General features: G+C 44.6%; 1 protein-coding gene across 1 annotated transcript in view; it reads left to right on the plus strand.

Annotated features, from left to right (window-relative positions):
* itgb8 (integrin, beta 8) overlaps nucleotides 1-23,952 on the plus strand; it is a 138,408-nt gene that overhangs the window by 692 nt on the left and 113,764 nt on the right. Inside the window, exons 2-6 of the mRNA XM_072509202.1 lie at nucleotides 144-229; nucleotides 1,787-1,952; nucleotides 14,660-14,906; nucleotides 14,993-15,158; nucleotides 23,053-23,211. Of these exons, the coding sequence (XP_072365303.1) occupies nucleotides 144-229; nucleotides 1,787-1,952; nucleotides 14,660-14,906; nucleotides 14,993-15,158; nucleotides 23,053-23,211 (824 nt within the window). The remainder of the gene's footprint in view (nucleotides 1-143; nucleotides 230-1,786; nucleotides 1,953-14,659; nucleotides 14,907-14,992; nucleotides 15,159-23,052; nucleotides 23,212-23,952) is intronic.

A 23,952-nucleotide genomic window follows, 5' to 3' on the forward strand; every position in this document is an offset into this window, starting at 1 on the left:
CGTGTTCAGTTTGAATAGATGTGCATTGTAAATTTTGCACTTTGGCCTTCATCAAAACACGCGAGGTTGTGATTGATTGTCAGAACCCCCAAAAGGAATTAAAATGCAACGTTTTAATTGTTCACATTTTTCTCACATTCCAGTAAGGAACAAATGCACTGCTGATAAAACAAACCGATGCAACGAGTGCCTCCGCCTGGGTCCTGAATGTGGATGGTGTTTTCAAAAGGTGACTTGATGGTTCACATATTGTACTTGATGCAAAATTTTTACAATAACTTTTCCAGTCCTTACCTAAAATCAGCTCAGACTACTTTTGACGAATGATGATCCAGAGCAGGAATAATCAGATTCAAACTCATTACAGTTTATTACTGAGATGCAAAACATAAAGAAATTGAATATTTAATCTTACATAACCTTTACACTTCAACAATAAATAGCTTTGAACAATAAAACAGTTCTGCTATGCTGCAGCCTCAGAGCAAATGGTTATTCTGTGTTACTTCATATTGATTTCATTAGCTTCAAAGCCAGATTTCCCATTTACACTGAGGCACCCAATTTACCTCACTGTGATCTCTTCACTGGTTCTGATTTATCATGCTGTTTTTTTGCCATACAGTAGTTGAGCAGAAATTTCTTCCAATTAATTATTGGGAAGAGCAAAGCCGTTTTCTTTGATCACTGCTGCAAACACATATTACTGACCACCCTTGCTGCTGTCTTGGGGCAGAACAATATTGTTGGCAATCCTGGCAACCTATTTGATCCTGAGCTGAGCTTTCGACCCTACATCCTTTCCATCATCAAGATTTCTAGCTTTCAATTCCATCACATTGCCCACTTGTGTTCACTCCCCATCCCATGCATCTGCTGCTGACACCCTCATCTATACCTTTGTTACTCTCACCTTTCAGTGCATTCCTGCCTGTCCCCACTTCCCAGAAACATGATCTCATTCAAGACCCTGCGGCTTGCATTCCACATCGCATAAAGGCACGTTCACCCATCATCCCATGCTTTCTTTGTGCATCGGCTGCCAGTCCAGCCGCACTTTATTTTCCCTCATTGTCCTTGCTTTCAAATGCGAGCATGACCGTACTCCTCTATCTCTTTTTAAAAAATAAATTGATAGTACCCAATTCATTTTTTTAAATTAAGGGACAATTTAGCATGGCCAATCCACCTACCTTGCACATCTTTGGGTTGTGAGGGCGAAACCCACGCAACACGGGAGGATGTGCAAACTCCACATGGACAGTGACCCGGGGCCGGGATCGAACAACAATAGTGCTAACCACCGCGCCACTGGGCCCGACTCTTCTCTACCTCTGCAATCTCTTCGAGGCGCATGTCCCTCTAAATACCTCTGTGCTCCTCTGACTCTTGCCCCTTGCATATTTTCAATTTTCTTTGTTCCCTGACTGGCAGCTGCATTTTCAGCTGTCTAGGCCCTTCCCTAAACTCTGGAATTACCCGACTAAACCTCTTCCTCTCCTTTAAGGCACTGATTAGCTGTTTGGTCAGACGTTTGGTTCCAGATCCTTGTGTGACTGGGTATCAAATGTAATTTGATAATTGCTTCTATGAAACACCTTGGGATGTTAACTACGCAACTTGTTGTTGACTTCATTTTGGAGCAGCTCCAGTAAAGTTTATGAAATTGGATTAGTGAATAGACAAAGTGAAACCAAACTAGTCACCATTTATGTGCATTAAATTATAATTAATTTTCGATTTTCAGTTGTGCTGCATTTATAATATATAAAATTCTGCATACTAGGATTTTCCAGATGAGTTGCTGCATAGGTGTGACTTGATTACCAATCTAATTCAAAAAGGCTGCAATTCAGATTTCATTGAATTTCTTGAAGTCAAAAAAATCATGGAAGAAGAATCACAAAGTTCCCAACTGAGCGCAAGCAAAGTCTCTTTACAGTTGCAACCAGGTTTGATGCTAACTCTTTTTGTCTAATAATGTAGAAGGTATTTATAAAGTAGCTGAACGCATTTTACATGCTGTTTAATATTGCCGATATAGCTTGCTCTAGTCTTAAGTTCAGTGAGCTTTCCTACTGAAAATCTTTAATATGTAAGAGTATTCTAAACAATGTGAAGGGGATTTCATATTTTCAATGTTATAAAATGTCGTAGCCAGGTACATGTTCTAGAAAGTTCTATGAATGATGGGATGGTTTGGTAATTCCATTGAATAATTATCTCCTTGCAATTTCACAAAATTTGGCATTCAGTGTTCACTTCTGTTTTCCAAAGCATGTCATGTTCTGTCTTGTTACTGGTTTTCATCAGTGTAGTTGCATCAACTACAAATAGTTACTAAATAGAAAAGAAATACCATTGCATTTTCAAGTATATAGAAGAACACTATTATAATATTTTGAATATCATGCTGCGAAAATATCTTCTTGGCACCTTTTTTTATGGACACAAAGATTGTGCAAATGCAATTCTGGTTTTGGGGAAGTCAATGGGTGATGTTCTCACACAGCCTGCTCAATCTGCCTCTGGATTGCCCTCAGCCATTTTAACATCTGGTCCTCATTTCCATAATCCAACAAGATGTTAACACAGTTTGGATATGTTTTACACGTCCCAGAAGCACCATGTAACATTTTACTATATTAAAAGGCTCTATATAAATGCAAGTTATTGCATTTGTTAAGCAGCTCACTGGTCAATGGGAGCATGAATTCCAACAGCTTCATCGCAATGCCAAGACAGAAATCTCCTCCGAGATGGAAATGGAGGGCTGTCAGTGGAATGGAAGGGTTTTGGAGGACAGGAGGAGCTTGAAATCCAGTCCCCCCAAAAAAAATTGTTTTAAAATCAACTTGCCCTTTGCTTTAACCCCTTGTTAGAGTACTGAATTGCCGCTATGAATGAACAGAGTATGCAGGGTACATGTTCCAACCATTAGAAAGTTACAATTGTATTGGGGGCATATTTACCCAGTACAAAAAGACACCTGCCTGATACAGGCAGCTGCCTGAGCTACCCTGCTGAAGGCACTCAATACAACGTTATTGGTCATACCAGGGTAGGAATGGGCCAGTAAATTATATTCTTTCAGTTTCAGCTGATAGCCACTCTGTTCCCACTTATGAAGGCCACGAAAGCTCATGCCTTTCGGTTTCCCTCAATTGATTTGAGCAAAATGGCACTGCAATATCATTAAAAAGCTAGTGTATTACAATTCTCGATCAGACCCCAACAGTTGCTGGGATAGTGGACAGAAACCCTAATACTTAATTGAATTTGTAAGAATGTGAGACCTGGACGTTGAGTGTCTTTAAGACAGAAGTTGATAAATTCTTGATTTCTCGAGGAATTAAGGGCTATGGAGAGAGAGCGGGTAAATGGAGTTGAAATCAGCCATGATTGAATCGTGGAGTGGACTCGATGGGCCGAATGGCCTTACTTCCGCTCCTATGTCTTATGGTCTTATGGTCTTACCGTAAGACATAGGAGCAGAATTCAGCCACTCAGCCCATCATGGCTGATATTGTTCTCATACCCATTCTCTTGCCATCTCCCGATAACCCCTGGTCCCCTTATTAATCAAGAACCTATCTATCTCTGTCTTAAAGACACTCAGTGATTTGGCCTCCACGGCCTTCCGCAGCAAAGAGTTCCAGAGATTCAACACCCTCTGGCTGAAGAAATCCCTCCTCATCTCTGTTTTAAAGGATCGTCCCTTTAGTCTGAGATTGTGTCCTCTGGTTCTAGTTTTTCCTACAAGTGTAAACATCCTCTCCAAGTCCATTCTATCTAGGCCTCACAGTATCCTGTAAGTTTCAATCAGATCCCCCCTTATCCTTCTAAACTCCAACGAGTACAGACCCAGAGTCCTCAACCGTTCCTCATATGACAAGCTCTTCATTCCAGGGATCATTCTTGTGAACCTCCTCAGGACCCTTAGATATCGAGGAGACTCCAGCTGGACGGCATGTAGCACTTGTCTCCGCAAACGGGGACCAGTTGGAATAGCACTTTGGGGAGGGTCCCCCAGGTGATCGGAGCCGCCGCATGGTTGGCCTCTGGAAAAAGGTGGCACCCTGGCACTGCTGATGCCACCCAGGCACCTTGGCACTGTCAGCCTGGCACCCCAGCAGTTCACCTGGGCACCCTGGCAATGTCAGGGTTCCCAAGTGGCACTACAGGTTGTCAGGGCCTGCTAAACCCACCCAAATGGACACTTTTTTTGTTAGATTGCGCCCATCATCTTTTTTAAAAATTTAGTGTACCCAATTCTTTTTTTCCAATTAAGAGGCAATTTAGCATGGCCAATCCACCTACCATGCACATCGTTTTGGGTTGTGGGGGTGAGACCCACACAGACATGAGGAGAATGTGCAAACTCCACACGGACAGTGGGCCGGGGTTGAACCCAGGTCCTTGGCACCGTGAGCAGCAGTGCTAACCACTGTGCCACCTTGCCACCCCTGGATTGTGCCTATCACCTTACTAAGTTGAACACGATGGCGGGGATTCTCCGAAATGCCGGCCAAGTATTGATGCCGGCGTAAACACCGGAGTGGTGTACGCCGGCGCCAATGGGCCTCCTAGTGTGGTGGTCGTCTCCACACCAGTGCATGCACATGGTGGCCGTCTCCGCGTCGCGCATGTGCGTGGTGGCCGTCTCCGCCCCAGCATCGCGCGGAAGGAGGTAGGCCCCCTCCATATCGTGGGCTCCGTGGAGGTCTCCCGTTGGAGTCAGATCTCCCGCACCCCACCCCCCCCCCCCCCCACCCCCAACCAGGACGGCCACCGCTGCCGCGGGCCCGAGCTTCCGCAGGGTGGTACCAGGTTGGAACCACGCCAGCAGGACTCGGCGGGAATTCGGCCGGTCGACCGCGGAGGATTGCCGCGGGGGCCTCTTTCAGCGGTCCCCGACCGGCACGCATCGACCGCGCGGGCGTGATTGGCACCGATTCTCCGGTCGCTGGAGAATTGTGTCCTGGCGTCGGAGCGGCATGGCGGGAATTTCCCATGTCACCGGCGATTCTCCGACCCGGCGCGGGCTCGGAGAATCCTGGCCAATGTTTCTAATTATCTACTCCCCAGGGACCCTCTGAATATAAACAAAAGTCCAACTTCAGCAAACAATATCCATGGCTGGAATGAATTATGATCTTTTACGATGCTTTAGTTGCACCTGTATCTCCAAAAGGTATGCTGCCTTTCAAACCAGGATTTTTAAAATCTCGACTGCAGCAGCCTCATACTAACCCGGGTTTTTAACCCTTATTGCACCAGCAACATATAATACATCTGAAACTCCTACATTCATCGCAAATGTTAATTATTTGAGCTTCCTCACAGGCTAACCAAATGAAAAATAAAACATTTTATAATGACAAATATTACATCATGCAAAAAAAACCTAGGATTTTTCAGGGGATTCTTCAAATCTCCAGCTGTAACTTTGATGGGCAGAAAACCTAGGGAAAATATATAAACCTACATTACAGCAGCAGAATCATTTGTATCTTTGTAACACTAAAATTTGATAAATCAGCATGAGTTTATATAGATATCATTCAAGAGGTTGTCAATATTATGGTTCCATTATTTTGTGTTCACATAAAATTCATTATTTTGGTAATCTGCGACCTCTGGTATGGTTTTAACATGTAACTGTTCACGTGACCTGCCTGTTTAAGGCCTTTGTTCAGCTAATGCTTTAGGAGTGAGGTCAAAATGAGCACATCGAAGATTCATTAGAAGCTAATTTCTGTTCTGGTGAGAGCCATCTCCAGCTCCTCCAAGACCGAGTTAGGGAACTGGAGCTGGAGTTGGATGAACTTTGGATCATTCGGGAGGCAGAGGGGGTCATAGATAGCAGCTTCAGGGAATTAGTTACACCAAAGATTGGAGATAGATGGGTAACTGTAAGAGGGACTGGGAAGAAGCAGTCAGTGCAGGGATCCCCTGCGGTCGTTCCCCTGAGTAACAAGTATACCGCTTTGGATACTTGTGGGGGGGGGGGGGGACTTACCAGGGGTAAGCCATGGGGTACGGGCCTCTGGCACGGAGTCTGTCCCTGTTGCTCAGAAGGGAAGGGGGTAGAGGAGCAGAGCATTAGTAATTGGGGACTCGATAGTCAGGGGCACAGATAGGAGATTTTGTGGGAGCGTGAGAGACTCACATTTGGTATGTTGCCTCCCAGGTGCAAGGGTACGTGATGTCTCGGATTGTGTTTTCCGGGTCCTTAAGGGGGAGGGGGAGCAGCCCCAAGTCGTGGTCCACATTGGCACTAACGACATAGGTAGGAAAGGGGACAAGGATGTCAGGCAGGCTTTCAGGGAGCTAGGATGGAAGCTCAGAACGAGAACAAGCAGAGTTGTTATCTCTGGGTTGTTGCCCGTGCCACGTGATGATGAGATGAGGAATAGGGAGAGAGAACAATTAAACACGTGGCTACAGGGATGGTGCAGGCGGGAGGGATTCAGATTTCTGGATAACTGGGGCCCTTTCTGGGGAAGGTGGGACCTCTACAGACAGGATGGTCTACATTTGAACCTGAGGGGCACAAATATCCTGGGGGGGAGATTTGTTAGTGCTCTTTGGGGGGGTTTAAACTAATACAGCAAGGGCATGGGAACCTGGATTGTAGTTTTAGGGTACGAGAGATTGAGAGTATAGAGGTCAGGAGCACAGAATTGACTTCGCAGGAGGGGGCCAGTGTTCAGGTAGGTGGTTTGAAGTGTGTCTACTTCAATGCCAGGAATAAACGAAATAAGGTAGGGGAACTGGCAGCATGGGTTGGTACCTGGGACCTCGATGTTGTGGCCATTTCGGAGACATGGATAGAGGGGGAGGTGTGACGCTGCGAGTTAAAAACAGTATTACGGTGGCGGAGAGGATGCTAGATGGGGACTCTTCTTCCTAGGTAGTATGGGCTGAGGTTAGAAACAGGAAAGGAGAGGTCACCCTGTTGGGAGTTTTCTATAGGCCTCCAAATAGTTCTAGGGATGTAGAGGAAAGGATGGCGAAGATGATTCTGGATAAGAGCGAAAGTAACAGGGTAGTTATTATGGGAGACTTTAACTTTCCAAATATTGACTGGAAAAGATATAGTTCGAGTACATTAGATGGGTCGTTTTTTGTACAATGTGTGCAGGAGGGTTTCCTGACACAATATGTTGACAGGCCAACAAGAGGAGAGGCCACATTGGATTTGGTTTTGGGTAATGAACCAGGCCAGGTGTTAGATTTGGAGGTAGGTGAGCACTTTGGGTACAGTGACCACAATTCGGTGACGTTTACGTTAGTGATGGAAAGGGATATGTATACCCCGCAGGGCAAGAGTTATAGCTGGGGGAAGGGCAATTATGATGCCATTAGACATGACTTGGGGGGGGATAGGTTGGAGAAGTAGGCTGCAAGTGTTGGGCACACTGGATATGTGGAGCTGTTTTAAGGAACAGCTACTGCGTGTTCTTGAGAAGTACGTACCGGTCAGGCAGGGAGGAAGGCGTCTAGCGAGGGAACCGTGGTTTACCAAAGAAGTGGAATCTTTTGTTAAGAGGAAGAAGGAGGCCTATGTGAAGATAAGGAGTGAAGTTTCAGTTGGGGCGCTTGATGGTTACAAGGTAGCGAGGAAGGATCTAAAGAGAGAGCTAAGACGAACAAGGAGAGAGCTAAGACGAGTAAGGAGGGGACATGAGAAGTATTTGGCAGGTAGGATCAAGGAAAACCCAAAAGCTTTCTATAGGTATGTCAGGAATAAAAGAATGACTAGGGTAAGAGTAGGGCCAGTCAAGGACAGGGATGGGAAGTTGTGTGTGGAGTCTGAAGAGATAGGCGAGATACTAAACGAATATTTTTCGTCAGTATTCACTCAGGAAAAAGATAATGTTTTGGAGGAGAATGCTGAGACCCAGGCTATTAGAATAAATGGCATTGAGGTACATAGGGAAGAGGTGTTGGCAATTCTGGGCAGGCTGAAAATAGATAAGTCCCCGGGGCCTGATGGGATTTATCCTAGGATTCTCTGGGAAGCCAGGGAAGAGATTGCTGGGCCTTTGGCTTTGATTTTTATGTCATCATTGGCTACAGGAATAGTGCCAGAGGACTGGAGGATAGCAAATGTGGTCCCTTTGTTCAAGAAGGGGAGTAGAGACAACCCCGGCAACTATAGACCGGTGAGCCTCACGTCTGTTGTGGGTAAAGTCTTGGAGGGGATTATAAGAGACAAGATTTATAATCATCTAGATAGGAATAATATGATTAGGGATAGTCAGCATGGCTTTGTGAAGGGTAGGTCATGCCTCACAAACCTTATCGAGTTCTTTGAGAAGGTGACTGAACAGGTCGACGAGGGTAGAGCAGTTGATGTGGTGTATATGGATTTCAGTAAAGCGTTTGATAAGGTTCCCCACGGTAGGCTATTGCAGAAAATATGGAGGCTGGGGATTGAGGGTGATTTAGAGATGTGGATCAGAAATTGGCTAGCTGAAAGAAGACAGAGGGTGGTGGTTGATGGGAAATGTTCAGAATGGAGTTCAGTTACAAGTGGCGTACCACAAGGATCTGTTCTGGGGCCGTTGCTGTTTGTCATTTTTATCAATGACCTAGAGGAGGGCGCAGAAGGGTGGGTGAGTAAATTTGCAGACGACACTAAAGTCGGTGGTGTTGTCGACAGTGCGGAAGGATGTAGCAGTTTACAGAGGGACATAGATAAGCTGCAGAGCTGGGCTGAGAGGTTGCAAATGGAGTTTAATGTAGAGAAGTGTGAGGTGATTCACTTTGGAAGGAATAACAGGAATGCGGAATATTTGGCTAATGGTAACGTTCTTGGAAGTGTGGATGAGCAGAAGGATCTAGGTGTCCATGTACATAGATCCCTGAAAGTTGCCACCCAGGTTGATAGGGTTGTGAAGAAGGCCTATGGAGTGTTGGCCTTTATTGGTAGAGGGATTGGGTTCCGGAATCATGAGGTCATGTTGCAGCTGTACAAAATTCTGGTACGACCGCATTTGGAGTATTGCGTACAGTTCTGGTCACCTCATTATAGGAAGGACATGGAAGCTTTGGAGCGGGTGCAGAGGAGATTTACCAGGATGTTGCCTGGTATGGAGGGAAAATCTTATGAGGAAAGGCTGATGGACTTGAGGTTGTTTTCGTTAGAGAGAAGAAGGTTAAGAGGAGACTTAATAGAGGCATACAAAATGATCAGGGGGTTAGATAGGGTGGACAGTGAGAGCCTTCTCCCACGGATGGAAATGGCTAGCACGAGGGGACATAGCCTTAAACTGAGGGGTAATTGATATAGGACAGAGGTCAGAGGTAGGTTCTTTACGCAAAGAGTGGTGAGGCCGTGGAATGCCCTACCTGCAACAGTAGTGAACTCGCCAACATTGAGGGCATTTAAAAGTTTATTGGATAAGCATATGGATGATAATGGCATAGTGTAGGTTAGATGGCTTTTGTTTTTTGACTTCCCATGTCGGTGCAACATCGTGGGCCGAAGGGCCTGTACTGCACTGTATCGTTCTATGTTCTATGTTTCTGTAATAACCTGCACGAGACATACGGTGCGTGGATGATTGTTTTCTCCGTCCTCCTTGAGGAGCACCAGCTCCCCTGCTAGGGGCTGGGTATCTTACCTGGACTCCTGTAAAAGGTCAGCCAGAAGAGAATACCCGGTGAGGTTCCATTGGTACTCGTGTATAATTGTTATAAAATAAATGTTGTTTACTTTTTGCTTACGTTGGATCCCCGTGCCTTATTAGAGTTTCTTTGGATGACGCTCATGTTTAATCTCTGCTCAAATCATCAGGAAATAATTTTTAAAAATTATTAGAATACCCAATTCTTTTTATCCCATTAAGGGGATTTAACGTGATCAATTCACCAACCCTGCACATCCTTTGGGTTGTGGAGCTGAGACCCACGCAGACACAGGGAGAATCTGCAAACTCCACACGGACAATAACCGTAGATCGGGATCAAACCCGGGTCTTTGGCGCCGTGAGACAACAGTGCTAACCACTACGCCACCGTGCCACCCCTCATCAGGAAATGATTGATTCACTTTTTATATATTAAAGATGGTTCCGTTGCGGTTGTTTGTTGTTTTTTCAAGTACAACATTTTGGCCAACAAGGTGCAAGTGTGACACATGACAAAGTGGGTCAGATGTACATTAATACTTTCTATAAATATAAATAAATAACAGATTGAAACAGGTGAATTTATGTAGAATTCTTGAAATTTGGATGTTCTAAAGGCGCTATCTTCTGCTTTGAAATGTATAATTTCTACAAGTAATCTGTTAATGAGTCAAGGCTTTCATTAGAATCCAAGGTAGCCTGAAATTGTCTTCACAAGCTGCAGTGAGAATTGACTGTGTGTAGATTATTGCTCAATTTGCCATGGAGTTTAGAAAGAACACATATACATCTTCCACAGAGCATTAGAAAAAGCTTTTATAAAATAAAGGCAATTTTAAATTTGACAGACTGTTATTTCTGGCACATTTCTGATAATTACTTAGTAGCAGTTTTAGCATGATCAGCAGAGGTCAGAAATTTTTGATCTTTTCACACCAATATTGTTGCTAGAATGGGCTTTTCTTTCAGATTCCTGCTAACTTTCCCTCCCCAACAAGCACCACCGGAAAATGTAGGTTAACTGGTCGTTCAACTCACTTGATGTTATGTAGAATTAGCATCCCGTTTGTCTACACGACAATAATTTACAGCATGTAAAATACTTGGGCTGGTCTGAAAATGTGTTAATGAATACAAATTCACTCTCTTAAGTAAACACACACATATACCCTCTTCCAGTGAAACAAAAACAATAAATTGAACAAAAATCTGGAAATGAGAGGGGGTGACAGCCCTGGTGGGGCACGGTAACTAAAACAAAAATGTGAAAGGAGATTTAACTGATGAAACCAAAATCTAATTCCCAGGGGTGATGATGCACCACACCCCCTGCTCACATATATATGTCTTTGAATTATTTAACTTAGCTTTTAAGCTTGAAATTAATATTAGCTTGTTAACTCTTATCACTTGTCAGCTGAAACATATTGATTTAAAAATTAGATTACCTCATTTTCTTTGGCTTATGAGTCACAATTCGAAAGCTGCCTTTCAGACCAAGTGGAAAAAACACTGACTTGGTGTACCGATGCGCTCAGCAGGGGAGTCAATTTATATTGTTCAGAAACCACATGGTGTAGCCAATCTGCTCCTCTTAAAGGCTCATCCCCTATTAAAGAAAGGCTTCATATAGGGAGACTGAAGGAGAATGGTACACCAGACAAGGGGAAAGGGCACAAAGATGTAATGTTGCCTCCGAGGTTTTGGTGTTCCAGGTGCAGTCCAGGAAGGAGTCTATGGTTTCACCGGGGTGCAGGAAGCCCTTAAGGATCTCCAAAGTGAGTGGGACCAGGTGGTCAGGAAAGTTGATGTCCCAAGGACATGTCAGCAATGTTGGCGAATGTTTGATAAGCTGACACTGGTCTTCATGGACAGTGAATTTATCCTCTCATTGCATTCCGTATCCACCACACCACCAAACCTTCACTTTACTCAATGCATCATATGGCTAGTGTTTACCCAACAGCACTTGGGACTTTTCACCTCACAACGTACATCTTCCAGTGCTGTCAGCGTCACACCCAAATCTCCCTGTCTCCATACAGCTGCAGCTATTCAGCTATGGCAGACACATTACTCAGGTACAATGCTGCATAATCACTGGTAGTATGGCTTTTCTCTCTTGCAGGAGAAGATTGCACACAATACTTGAGAGACTCAGAAAACTGGAAGGGAAACTCCACAATTCCATCCCTCTCCAGCAGATGCTGCTCTGATTCATGGATGGGAAAGCAACAGAGTCCATGGCCTTCAGTGCCAGCGAGGCTGCCCAGGATGACGAAAAGTAGTTTCCTTGTGCTACTTTTCAACTCTGTGCTCACCCTCATTCAGGAATGTGACATCCAGTGGAAGTTGCAGATAGTTTGACCATGGACCTCTTGCTTTCCTCCTCACCCACCCACTTTCTGCTTTTACACTTTTGTATACCCAGAAATTTCCACAGCAAAACCAGGAGAAAGCAGAAGAACAACCGCATGACAATGATGAGGAGGCACTGTCATTAATCTTACAGTCCCAGCTACCGGTCCCAGATACTGGAATGCAAAGCATATAATTTGGAATCAGCACATGGTGATCCACCAAGCACCAGCTGGTCTGGCTGGTCCCCAAGCCAGACCAGAGGGAAAAGGTGGCTTGTGTGCCAGCTCCCTGGAGATGAGGTCATAGACTTGGATGAGGACTGGCATGAGGTGGCAGATAGGAGAACACTGAAGATGATGCATGCTGAGATGCTTTAGACCTTAACAAAACTATCGGACAGCCTTCATTCACAATCTAGAAACATGGAGGAGCCTGGCTCAAATGTGGCACAGGCAATTGCATAGAAATTGGAGCACATTCTTTCCACTGTGGAAATGGTGACCAACTCAATGAGAGCATGGGTAGACCAACCCTTGATGAAGAATCTCGTGACATCTGTCTGATCTTCCTCTCCAGCACAGGCAGAAGCTCAGTTAGATGTCATGAGATCCATGCTTGTTGCCACGCAACCTCAAACTGATGCCATTTTGGCTGCAGATCTCCGAGCTCAAAGGGACTTGTAGGTTTTCACAGCAGCCCACTGATCTGTGCTACTGTAGATTGCGAGGATTGATTGCTGAGAGGAACGGCAGTGGTACGTGTAAAGCACAAACCCATTGCCCTTTCTCAAGGCGCAAGCTTGGCTGTTATTTAAATAACAGTACATGTAATAAGGCTGAGTACACAAATTCCTTTTGGCAACTCGTATCAGGAAATCACGGTACACTCCAATGGTTATGATGCATCATAATGGACAGATAATTGTCTGGGACTTGCAGCATACCACACAAATTTTCACTGTTCCTCTCACATGAAATCAGGAGTACTAATTTGTAAAATGTTCCATTATCTCTGTAACCAATCATTCTCACTGCGCTGGACGCCAAAATGTAAATACAAAAGGTGGAAGGAACCTTGATGACTCAGCACCTCACTGAAATGTAGCCAGGTGCTCTTCAGCTCTTGGCTATTAGGAAAGTACAGATGAACAGTGAGAAGGGAGAGGGGATGGGCCACATGGCAATAGGGACTCAGCAGCACTCCCACTTCTCAGCACTTGCATCTCCCTTCCTCAGACAGAGACCAAATGCTGCCTTGTGTCCTGCTTATTTAGGCTGTCCCTGGGCAGCAGTAGGTCAGGTGGTCTTTGGCGAGGCCCTCACCGCCTCCAAAATCCAGAGATTGTTTATGATGGGCATCTCCTGTGTCAGAGCAGGGAAACAAACGGACTGCCTCTAGCTCAGCTGAAGTCAGAGGAGTTGCAGCATGTGGGATTATTAGAAAATAGATGTGAAGGAAATAATAGTTGACCAAGACAATTCATCAGGGTGTGGATAGCCATTTTGTATAGGAAAAGATGCTAGACATTTGGAAGCAATTACATTGTCCTCTAATTGATTTCAGGAGTTTACAAGAAGCTCCAATTGCCTATTTGGACCACTTCTCCATGAGAAATACTTGAACAGTGATCTTAACAAAATAGATTAGGTTAACACTAAATATCACAACTATATACTCCAGTCTCAGGCTCCCTCTGCAGAAAATCTGGCCAGATTTTTCTGGTCCTGCCGACAGTGACCCCCCCCCCCCCCCACCCCCCCCGCTGTGTGTTCCTTTGTGGTGGAGGGGGCGATCAATGGGAAACCCTATTGACAAAGGCGGGACTGGAAGATCCCACCACTGGTGGGGTGCCTCTGCTGCTACAATACATGCCACCGGGGGTGAGGGGGTGGGGGGTGTGAGGGGGGGTGGGGGGTGTGAGGGGGGGTGGGGGGTGTGAGGGGGGGTGGGGGGTGTGAGGGGGGGTGGGGGGTGTGAGGGGGGGTGGGGGGTGTGAGGGGGGGTGGGGGGTGTGAGGGGGGGTGGGGGGTGTGAGGGGGTGTGAGGGGGTGTGAGGGGGTGTGAGGGGGTGGGGGGTGTGAGGGGGTGGGGGGTGTGTGAGGGGGGGGGTGTGAGGGGGGGGTGAGGGGGGGAGTTGTGAGGGGGGGTGTGAGGGGGTGTGTGAGGGGGGTGTGTGAAGGGGGGGTGAGGGGGGGGGGTGAGGGGGGGTGTGAGGGGGGGGTTGGGGGGGTGGGGGGGTGTGAGGGGGGGGTGGGGTGGGGGTGAGGGGGGGGGTGGTGGGTGAGGGGGTGTGGGGTGAGGGGGGGGTGAGGGGGTGGGGGGGATCCTGCTGCGAGATCTACTAGCGTAACTATAGCTTTAGAGATGTTAAGGAATGTGCATAAAATTGAAATTCTGATAGAAATGTGACGGTCAATTCCTCTGGTTTATCTTTTTCTGTCTCATTAATATAGACAGTATATCTAATATATAATTCAGGTTCCATCTGAACAGAGAAAATTGATTGTCTTAACAATTTTAAGATACTAACTGTGCATTTTCAGACTTTATTTACCTTTCAGATTCTCAGCATTTACATTTTTTAAATTTTCTCTCACAAATAATGTCTGTATGCCTGATGCTAAATGTGCTGTTTTTTCATACCTTTTGTCAAACAGGCAATGAGGCAAGCTTTGTAGTGAAAGTTCGGCAACTGAGCGACTATCCGGTGGACCTCTATCTTTTGGTTGACACATCAGCATCAATGGTGGCTAATTTAGAAAGATTACACTCCATGGGACATTCTCTGTCACAAAAGATGGCTAAATATTCCAGTGATTTCCGATTTGGGTTTGGATCATTTGTTGATAAGCCAGTGTCGCCATTTATTAACATTCATCCAGACAAGCTTATCAATCCGTGCAGGTAATAATTGCTGACAGTTATGTGTTCAATATCATTTTTGATTATTATCAAAGTACCTGTTTTATTTAATCTTCTTTTAAATGCAGTATTTACGAAACATCCTGTCTGCCGGCACATGGGTTTATGCATGTGTTATCTCTGACTGATAATATAACTGAATTCAGAAATGCAGTGGAGAAACAAAGAATTTCTGGAAATGAGGACACACCCGAGGGAGGGTTGGATGCATTGCTCCAAGTTGCTGTTTGTGAGGTGAGCTTTGTTGGACACAGCCAATAAATTGATATTAAAATGTTTTGTTTTGCCGAAGAAGCTCAATTATAGCTAATATGAGGAACCAGGGGCGCGATTCTCCGACCACCCGCCGGGTCGGGGAATCGCCGGGGGCTGGCGTGAATCCCGCCCCCGCCGGTTGCCGAATTCTTCACCACCGGATATTCGGCGGGGGCAGGAATTGCGCCGTGCCGGTTGGCGGGCCACCCCCCGCGATTCTCCGGCCCGGATGGGCCGAAGTCCCGCTGCTAAAATGACTGTCCCGCCGGCATAGATTAAACCACCTACCTTACCGGTGGGACAAGGCGGCGCGGGCGGGCTCCGGGGTCCTGGGGGGGGGCACGGGGCGATCTGGCCCCGGGGGGTGCCCCCAAGGTGGCCTGGCCCGCGATCGGGGCCCACCTATCCGCGGGCGGGCCTGTGCCATGGGGGCACTCTTTCCCTTCCGCCTCCGCCACGGTCTCCACCATGGCGGAGGCAGAAGAGACTCTCTCCACTGCGCATGTGCGGGAATGCCGTCAGCGGCCGCTAACGCTCCCGCGCATGCGCCGCCCGGGGATGTCATTTCCGCGCCAGCTGGCGGGGCAGCAAAGGCCTTTTCCGCCAGCTGGCGGGGCGGAAATTCGTCCGGCGCCGGCCTAGCCCCTTAAGGTTGGGGCTCGGCCCCCAAAGATGCGGAGCATTCCGCATCTTTGGGGCGGCGCGATGCCTGACTGATTTGCGCCGTTTTGGGCGCCAGTCGGCGGACATCGCGCTGTTTCCGGAGAATTTTGCCCCAGTTTATAGTCGGTTACATGTAAGAAGTGGACTTTCATTCCTTCATGCTGACCTTCATTCAGAAAAGCCTCCCTGTTATCACACTGGAAACCACCTGAACGTGAATTTCATTGAAACTTGCAGTAATCACATACAAGATTACAGTTCTTCCAAGGACAGAGAGCTGGATGGATTTTAAAAAATTGTTGTAGCTGAATCATATTACTGCAAAGACCAAACAATACATCTTACTTGTTATTTTTATTTGACCCTTTAAAAAAATTATTTTGAACTACATTGTTACAGTATTTGCTCTGAATCTAATGTTAGTTTTCTTCCAGCAGTCTGCTGAGTTGTTTAGGAGTTCTTGGCCTGAAAATTATTTTTTTGGCCTATTGGGGCATGAACATGCAATGTGTTCTTAAAAATAAACAGGTTCGATCTACTATTTAAAGATAAAGGAATGTTATCTGCTGTAATTGTTTGTATGCTAATATTACAAGTAGCATTTTCTAGTTCCTTGGACCTTAGATGTAGCACATTATCTCATAATTGTGTCCTTCCCATTTTGGAGAATTACCATTGAATAATGAGAAAGCGGAAGGAAAATGTGTTGATTTCATTTCCAAGCATGTTTATCTGTCTGATTTTCTAATATTGGCTACTTGCAGTACACTTATGCCCAGGAAAATTTTACTGAGAGAAACGTGCAGCATAGAAGAAAACCATAGCATAGAGGGGTGCGAGAAGAGAATTGGGAATAGCATAGTGAAGACCAATCAGCCTCATGTATTTCTTCCCACTCCCCAGAAAGACCTATCCCATAATCCCATTGCTTTGTCCTTTTCCCCTTTTCAAGTATTTATCCACCTTTTAAAAACTATTCGGACTTGGCAGCAGTTTTGGAAACCGACTCCAATCTTGAGCTAAAATTCTCCTACTTTCTTTCTTGTCCTTTTGGTGATAATCTTTGATGTATGCTCTTGAGTTACTGACTCATTGACCAGTAAATGGCCTATTGAAAAATTTGAACACCTAAATGGGAGTTCTTAACAATCTTTTTTCTAATGGAAATTCTCTGTTGTTTCTAGTCTCTGTGAGTAAAACATTTTGTCCCTGGATTAACCACTTCTCTGACTCCCCGTGGTCTTTTCATTCCTCCTCAAGTACAGTAGCCAAAATGTATACATAATGGATTATCCCTTTCATTTTGCATTCTATATCCTTACCTATTAAACATATATGCAGCATTGTTATCTTGTTCTGAGTTCCATGTCCTCCTGTTCCTCTGTTTATTTCAAAGTTTTCTCATTGAGCGTATATTAACCTTCCATGTTCTTCCTTTCAAAATATACCAAGTTTCTCTACATTGAGTAACTAAACCGAAGTTGAAGTTTAATCTATTAACCTGTCAATGCCCATCTCAAGTCGCTTACAATTTGCAGTTAATTTAAAAAATACATTAAATATGTGCTATGATTGCTGTTTCTTGGATTTTCCCCTACCCTTCCTTTCTTCACTTAGTTTTTGCAACTAAATTCCACATATTTTCTTGTTGAACTAAAAACGTGTATGGAGGATCACATTGTATAGAAGTCCTTCTTTCCCACTCGCAGTACTCTTACCCCAGTTTGTCTTTGGATAATTAAATTCACTTATTATATGATCCTGTTCTTTTCCCTAATTTCTCTAAATATTTCTTCCTCCATCTCCTTTTCACTGTTTGGTGGCCTGTGACATTTTCCAAATAGAGGAGCAGCTCCCTTACTACTTCTTTTGTCTTGTCAAAGAAATCCAACTTTGATGCTACTGCCTATATCTTCCTTATACCCTGGTGGAAGAATTGGCGTAATCACACATCCTTAATTTACTCGTGTCCGGATATGTAAGGGCTTGTCTCCAAACCATTGCAAAGTTTCTGTCATACTGTCATGCAGGAGCCGCAAGATAGTAACAAATTTTATTAGCCATCCAAAGACTTGCAAATGTTTTGCACTTGGAGTCTAAGTCCTTTGACAGACCAATAAATGCCATGCAAAGCTCTTACTGTAGCTGAAGACCTTTTTCTTAGATTTGTTACACTTCAAAGATCCTTTCTATGATTCCTCTGAATGGCTGGAAACCACATTGAGTGTCCGGAACAATGCCTTTCCTCACGGGTAGGAGGCAGTGCAGGAGGATTTGTAAGAACCTTTTCCACATGGACAAAAGGGATATCCTCTGTAGTTCCCAAATATTGATTTATCACAGTTCTTGAATGATGGCAGGCAGTATTTCTTTCTCCCTGATTTTGGGAAATGTTTTGAGAGTTTGAGCGACATTTCATGACCACCAGCTTTATAAATCGCTGCAAGAACATTTCCCGGACCACATGCCTTGTTATTCTTCATCTGTTGGATAGCCTTTTGTGTCTCAGCAAGTGCTGGCAGAATCCCCAAAGTTGATCTCCCAAACTGTTGAGGAATTGTTTTGATGTTGTTAACCCCCGATTTCAGAAGATTCGGTTGTTGCTCCTCCAACTGTCTTGGATAGCTGCATTGTCTTTGAGAAGAGTATTGCCAGCTTCAATTTGGGGTCAAGGAGGGAACATTTGTTTTTGTTCCATTGATAGTCTTGGTGGTTTGGAAGAATCTACACATTACATGCAGGTCTGCGTAGCATGGATTTAATTGGTCTTCTCGACCCACCACAAATTTCTGATGACACATATTGAGATTTGAGCAAGGCTGTGTGATTGTGGCAACTCTCTTCGCTATCTCTCTCAGCCTAGTCAAGTAACTCAACTTCCACAAGGGGTCATGAGTAAGTCTTCTCTTGACAGGAAGCATTTCAATCTCAACAGGCTGAGAGCCAAGAGTAAGGTGATTCTACAGCATATCCACAACTTACAACATGCTGATGACTGCGAAGTTGGGGCCCACACTGCAAGTGACATTCAGACTGCACTCAACCTTTCTAACTCTAAACAAAAGAGATGGTCTCTCCAGTGCTCCCTGGAAAGGTACCTATCTCTGCAGCTAGTGTTATTGAAGGAGAGACTTTAGAAGTCATTGAACACTTTCCATCTCTCAACAGCTACCTTCCTCAAATGGCCACTATTGAAGAGGAGATCCAGCACAGAATCAGCCCTACCAGTGCAGCCTTCCCGAAACTTCATAACCGGATCTTCAACTTCATAAGAGGACGGGCAGCACGGTGGCAGAGTGGTTAGCATTGCTGTCTCATGGCACCGAGGTCCCAGGTTCGATCCTGGCCCTGGGTCACTGTCCGCGTGGAGTTTGCACATTCTCCCCGTGGGTTTCACCCCCACAACCCAAAGATGTGCAGGGTAGATGGATAGGCCACGCTGAATTGCCCCTTGATTGTAAAAAATGAATTGGGTACACTGAATTGAAATAAATAAATAAATAAATAAAAACTTCATAAGAGGACAAAGTCTGCAATGCTGTTGTCGTCAAAACCTTTTTATCTGGCTGTGAGACTTCGTCACCTATTAAAGGCACTTCCGACCACTGAAGAATTTCCACCAGTAGTGTCTCTGTAGGATACACAAAGTCAAGTGGGAAGGCAGGCTAATAAACTCCAGCACTCTCACTGAAGCCAGTTCCTCCATCATCGCAACCATAATTATGTGAAATCTGTTCCGCTGGTCTGGACACTGCTTCCTCATAGCAAATAATCAACTTCTGAAGCAGTTTCTCTTTTCACAACCTATGGAGGCACTTAAGCGCGGAAGAGGGCAGAGAAAATGTTTCTTGGACTCTGAAGGCTTAATTGAAAAGGGGACAAATTGACATCAAGTGCGTGGGAGGAACCTGCAGCAAGTATGTGGCGGAGTTACATCCAGAAAGCTGCAACACAACCAGAAACTGACCACATAAACTCTGTTGCAGCGAGACAACAAAAGTAGGAGTGAGAGAGCAGAATTGCGGCTCAAGGATACCCTTTCCTCAGTGCAATTCTTGTCAAAAGACCTGTGACTCCAAGATAGGCCTGCTCAGATATGTGAGGACACAAAGCATGAAGCCTGGCAGATGTTATGTTCGATTTGAAGGACTAATGACTACCCTGGTATCTTAGTGCGACAATGGAATTTCTAATTTATCGCCAGCCTACCTTTTTTCCAAATCCATTCCTCACAAATATATTGTGACCTGGAATATTTAACTCCCAATCTTGCCCTAGCCTAAGCTATTTGTCCGATTGTTGTCGTTGTATTCCCTTGCCATAGAAATTTATGTTCCCAGTGAGACCACTAGCCCTAGCCTTTTTAGATTAACCCCATTCATTCTGTGTAGATCATTCCTATTTCAGAACTGGTTTGCCTATCTTGGGAATACAAACTTTCCCTCCTGAACCACTTCTCCAGCCATTGCCATGTGCATTTTGCACCAGATGCAGAGGTGGACTTACACTTTTGGGGCACTTTAAATTATGACAACAAGACTGTAATTTGACACAGTTGATCACATCATCAATGGCTTCTCCTCCCATTCCTGCAGCTACCTTTGGTGCCTCCTACGAAGCTATCTGCGGTCTCTTCCTATTTCTCACCTTGTCACCACAACTGACCTTTGCCAACAACATCCGGAAACACAGCAAAAGTTTCTGCATGTACACTGACGACACTGAGCTATACCTCACCATACCTCCCTCGGCACCACCTCTCTCACATTCTCCACTGTCTCCAAATTGTCAAGCTACTTATCCAACGTCCAGTACGCGATGAGCTAGAATTTGTTCCAATTAAATAGTGATAAGACTGAAACAATTATCTTCACTACAAACTCCGCTCCTTCAGTACTTTATCACTCTCCTTGGCAACAGTCTGAGATTAACCCAGACTGTTCTTGACCTTGATGTCATTTTGACACTGAGATGAGCTTCCAGCCATAAATTTGTGCCATCACTAAGACTACCTAGTTTCACCAATGTAACATTGCTCATCACTGCCCTGTTACAGCTATTCTGCTGCCGAAACCCTCATTCATGCCTTTGTTATCTCATGGCTCGACTTTTCCGATATGTTCTTGGCTGGTCTCCCGCATTCTACCCTGCATATTCTTGAGGTCATTCAAAAGCCTGCTGACTGCTGCTCTAACTCGTAACCAAATCTTGTTCACCTATTTCCTCTCTGTGCTTGCTGAACTACATTGGCTCCCAGTTAAGCAACACCTCGGTTTTAAAATTTTCATCCTTGTTTTCAAACCCCTCCATCGCTTGGCCTCTCCCTTTCTCTGCAATGTCCTCACGCCCCATAACTCTCTGAGACATTTGCACTCATTTAATTCCAAACAGTAGCGTCAACTGTGGCTCAGTTGGTAGCATTCTTGGCTCTGCCTCAGAAGGTTATGAGTTCAAGTCACGCTCCAGGACGAGTACAAAAATCAATAGCAACTCCAGTGCTGCACTGGCAGAGGTTCTGTCTTTCGGATAGGGTGTTAAACAGAGACCCTTTTGCCCCCTCAGGTGGACATAAACGATCTATGGCACTATCAAACAAGAGCGGGGGAGTATTATCCTGGTGTCCTGGCTAAAATTATCTCTCATGCAAAAGAAAAAAAACAATCATTATTGCATTGCAAGAGCTTGCTGGGCAACATTTTTGTCTGCTTTTCTTGCGTTACAACTGTGACTACACTTTAAAGAGTATTTCATTGACCGTAAAGTGCTTTGAGACATCTGGTGGTTGCGAAGGTGATTTATAAATTCAATTCTTTTTCCCGTGAGCATCCACAATTTTAATCACTTCACCACTGGGGTTGTGTCTTCAGCAACCTAGGCTCTAAGCTCTGGAATTCCCCCCTTAAACCTCTTCACTTCTCCACATTATTTGTAAGTCCCTTCTTTAAACAAACTTTTGATTATCCAATCTTATATCTCTTTTTGTTTTATAATGCCTCAGCAAATTACCTTGGGATTAGGGCAAGATATAAATACCAGTTGTTAATTTATAGATTTGGAATTAAAACTGAATCAACTTTTGCGTTTAGTTTTCCTAAATTTTGAAATCAGAAACAAAAGTAACATTTGAAAGTTGCATCAGCTGCTGTATAGTTTGGATTGGAAATTATATTTTGCTCAACTTTTTAAAAATAAAATTAGAGTACCCAATTATTTTTTCCAATTAAGGGGTAAGTTAGTGTGGCCAATCCACCTACCCTGCACATCTTTGGGTTGTGGAGGTGAAACCCATGCAAACACGGGGAGAATGTGTAAACTCCACACGGACAGTGACCCAGAGCCAGGATCGAACTTGGGACCTCGGTGCCGTGAGGCAGCAGGGCTAACCCACTGTGATGCCCCTATTTTGCTCATCTTTTTGATGAGCTCTAGTCTTCTTCCAGCTTATAATTTATTCAACCTATGCAAGATATTTGATTTCCCATGAGGAAACCTAAACATACAATTGATTGTCTCATTTAATTCATCTGTTTAACGCGCCCCTGAATTCAATGCTGTTCAGCTGATTTAAATGTCAATCATTGGTGGGTTCGGTGTTTAAATTTGGGCTCTGTGTGTGCTGGCAGCCCTTCCCCACCAGCTGCAGCACTGAAACAATTAATGTAGCAATCGCACCAAAGTCCATATTGAACGGATCGTCCATCAAAGAGTTTGGTTGTTCCCTCCAACATAGCGAGTGAGCTCATTTTTGTTTAGTTTTAATTTATTTGGTTAGGAAACTGATGTACAATACTCTGTAATCTCATTTATAAGACTTACAGGTCTTTACACAGAAAGGGAAATGTTTGCAATTTCTGCTTATCTCCACCTCCTGAGCCAATCTCTGTCATTGTTACCATTAAACGATAGCAGAAAATACCCTTCATTTTTGTGGCAGATTTGAGATAGCTTTATTCCGTATCTGAACAATGCTGTCCCTGTTGTTGGAATGCTGGCTGCAAACATGTTTAATTCCCAAGTATTCAAATCATTATGGAAAAATAATTTACAGAATGGGGATGTGGCTTTGTATTGATACCACTTTTTCGTCCCGAGGCTCAAGTTCAGTTTCGGCCTGAGAGTCCTGTGATGAATGAGGCCACATTACAATGTAAGACATACAAACAGTTTCTGTGTACTAGGTTTATTCAATTTGGCCTTTTCTTTGCTTTAGAGTGAAATAGGATGGCGTAAGGACGCAAAACATTTGCTGCTGCTGATAACTGATCAGCTATCGCACTTGGCACTTGACAGCAAATTGGGTGGTATTGTCCTTCCGAATGATGGGAACTGCCACCTGAAAGACAATATGTACACTCATTCAACTATTATGGTAAGGTAACTTGAGTGCCTCTTACTGCTGTAGCCTAACAAAGCAAAAACATGGTACATTTAACAAATGAATGTAGAAGATTCCTTCCTCCTCATCCCCAACTCTAATTAAGGAGCAGGACAGGGCAGTAGGGTGGCGCAGTGATAGCACTGCAGTCTCACGGCGCCGAGGTCCCAGGTTCGATGCTGGCTCTGGGTCACTGTCCATGTGGAGTTTGCACATTCTCCCCGTGATTGCATGGGTTTTGCCCCCACAACACAAAGATGTGCAGGGTAGGTGGATTGAACATGCTAAAATTGCCCCTTAATTGGAAAAAGTGAATTGGGTACTCAAAATTTATAAAAAGTAAATAAAAAATTAAGGAGCAGTACAACAGTATAATATGAAAGTGTCTGCTTTCTGCTTTTAGGGGAGGAGGAGCATTTATTTTTTTCCAAAGATCATGGTACAAAGTCAGTACGATCAAAGTGTTAACTTGGGGAAATTGGGTAGTGAACTGGATTGGAACATTATCTTTTCACCCCTAGATTTGAACTCAATCCAGTCTGATGAGGTAAAGTTTCTTTTGGTTACGTTCCCTGAATAAAATGACTTGAACAGTTTCATCCCAGTGGCTGGCAAATGAATTACTATAAGAAAAAGCACCTTTAATTCCCTAGATCTCACTTGTGCAGAAATTACACTGAAACTTGGACTGGTTTCTGCCCTGTACTTAGGGTGACTAGCCAGACCCCTTTATGA

This window comes from Scyliorhinus torazame, chromosome 6, assembly GCF_047496885.1.
Source record: "Scyliorhinus torazame isolate Kashiwa2021f chromosome 6, sScyTor2.1, whole genome shotgun sequence".
Classification (NCBI taxonomy): Eukaryota; Metazoa; Chordata; class Chondrichthyes; order Carcharhiniformes; family Scyliorhinidae; genus Scyliorhinus; species Scyliorhinus torazame.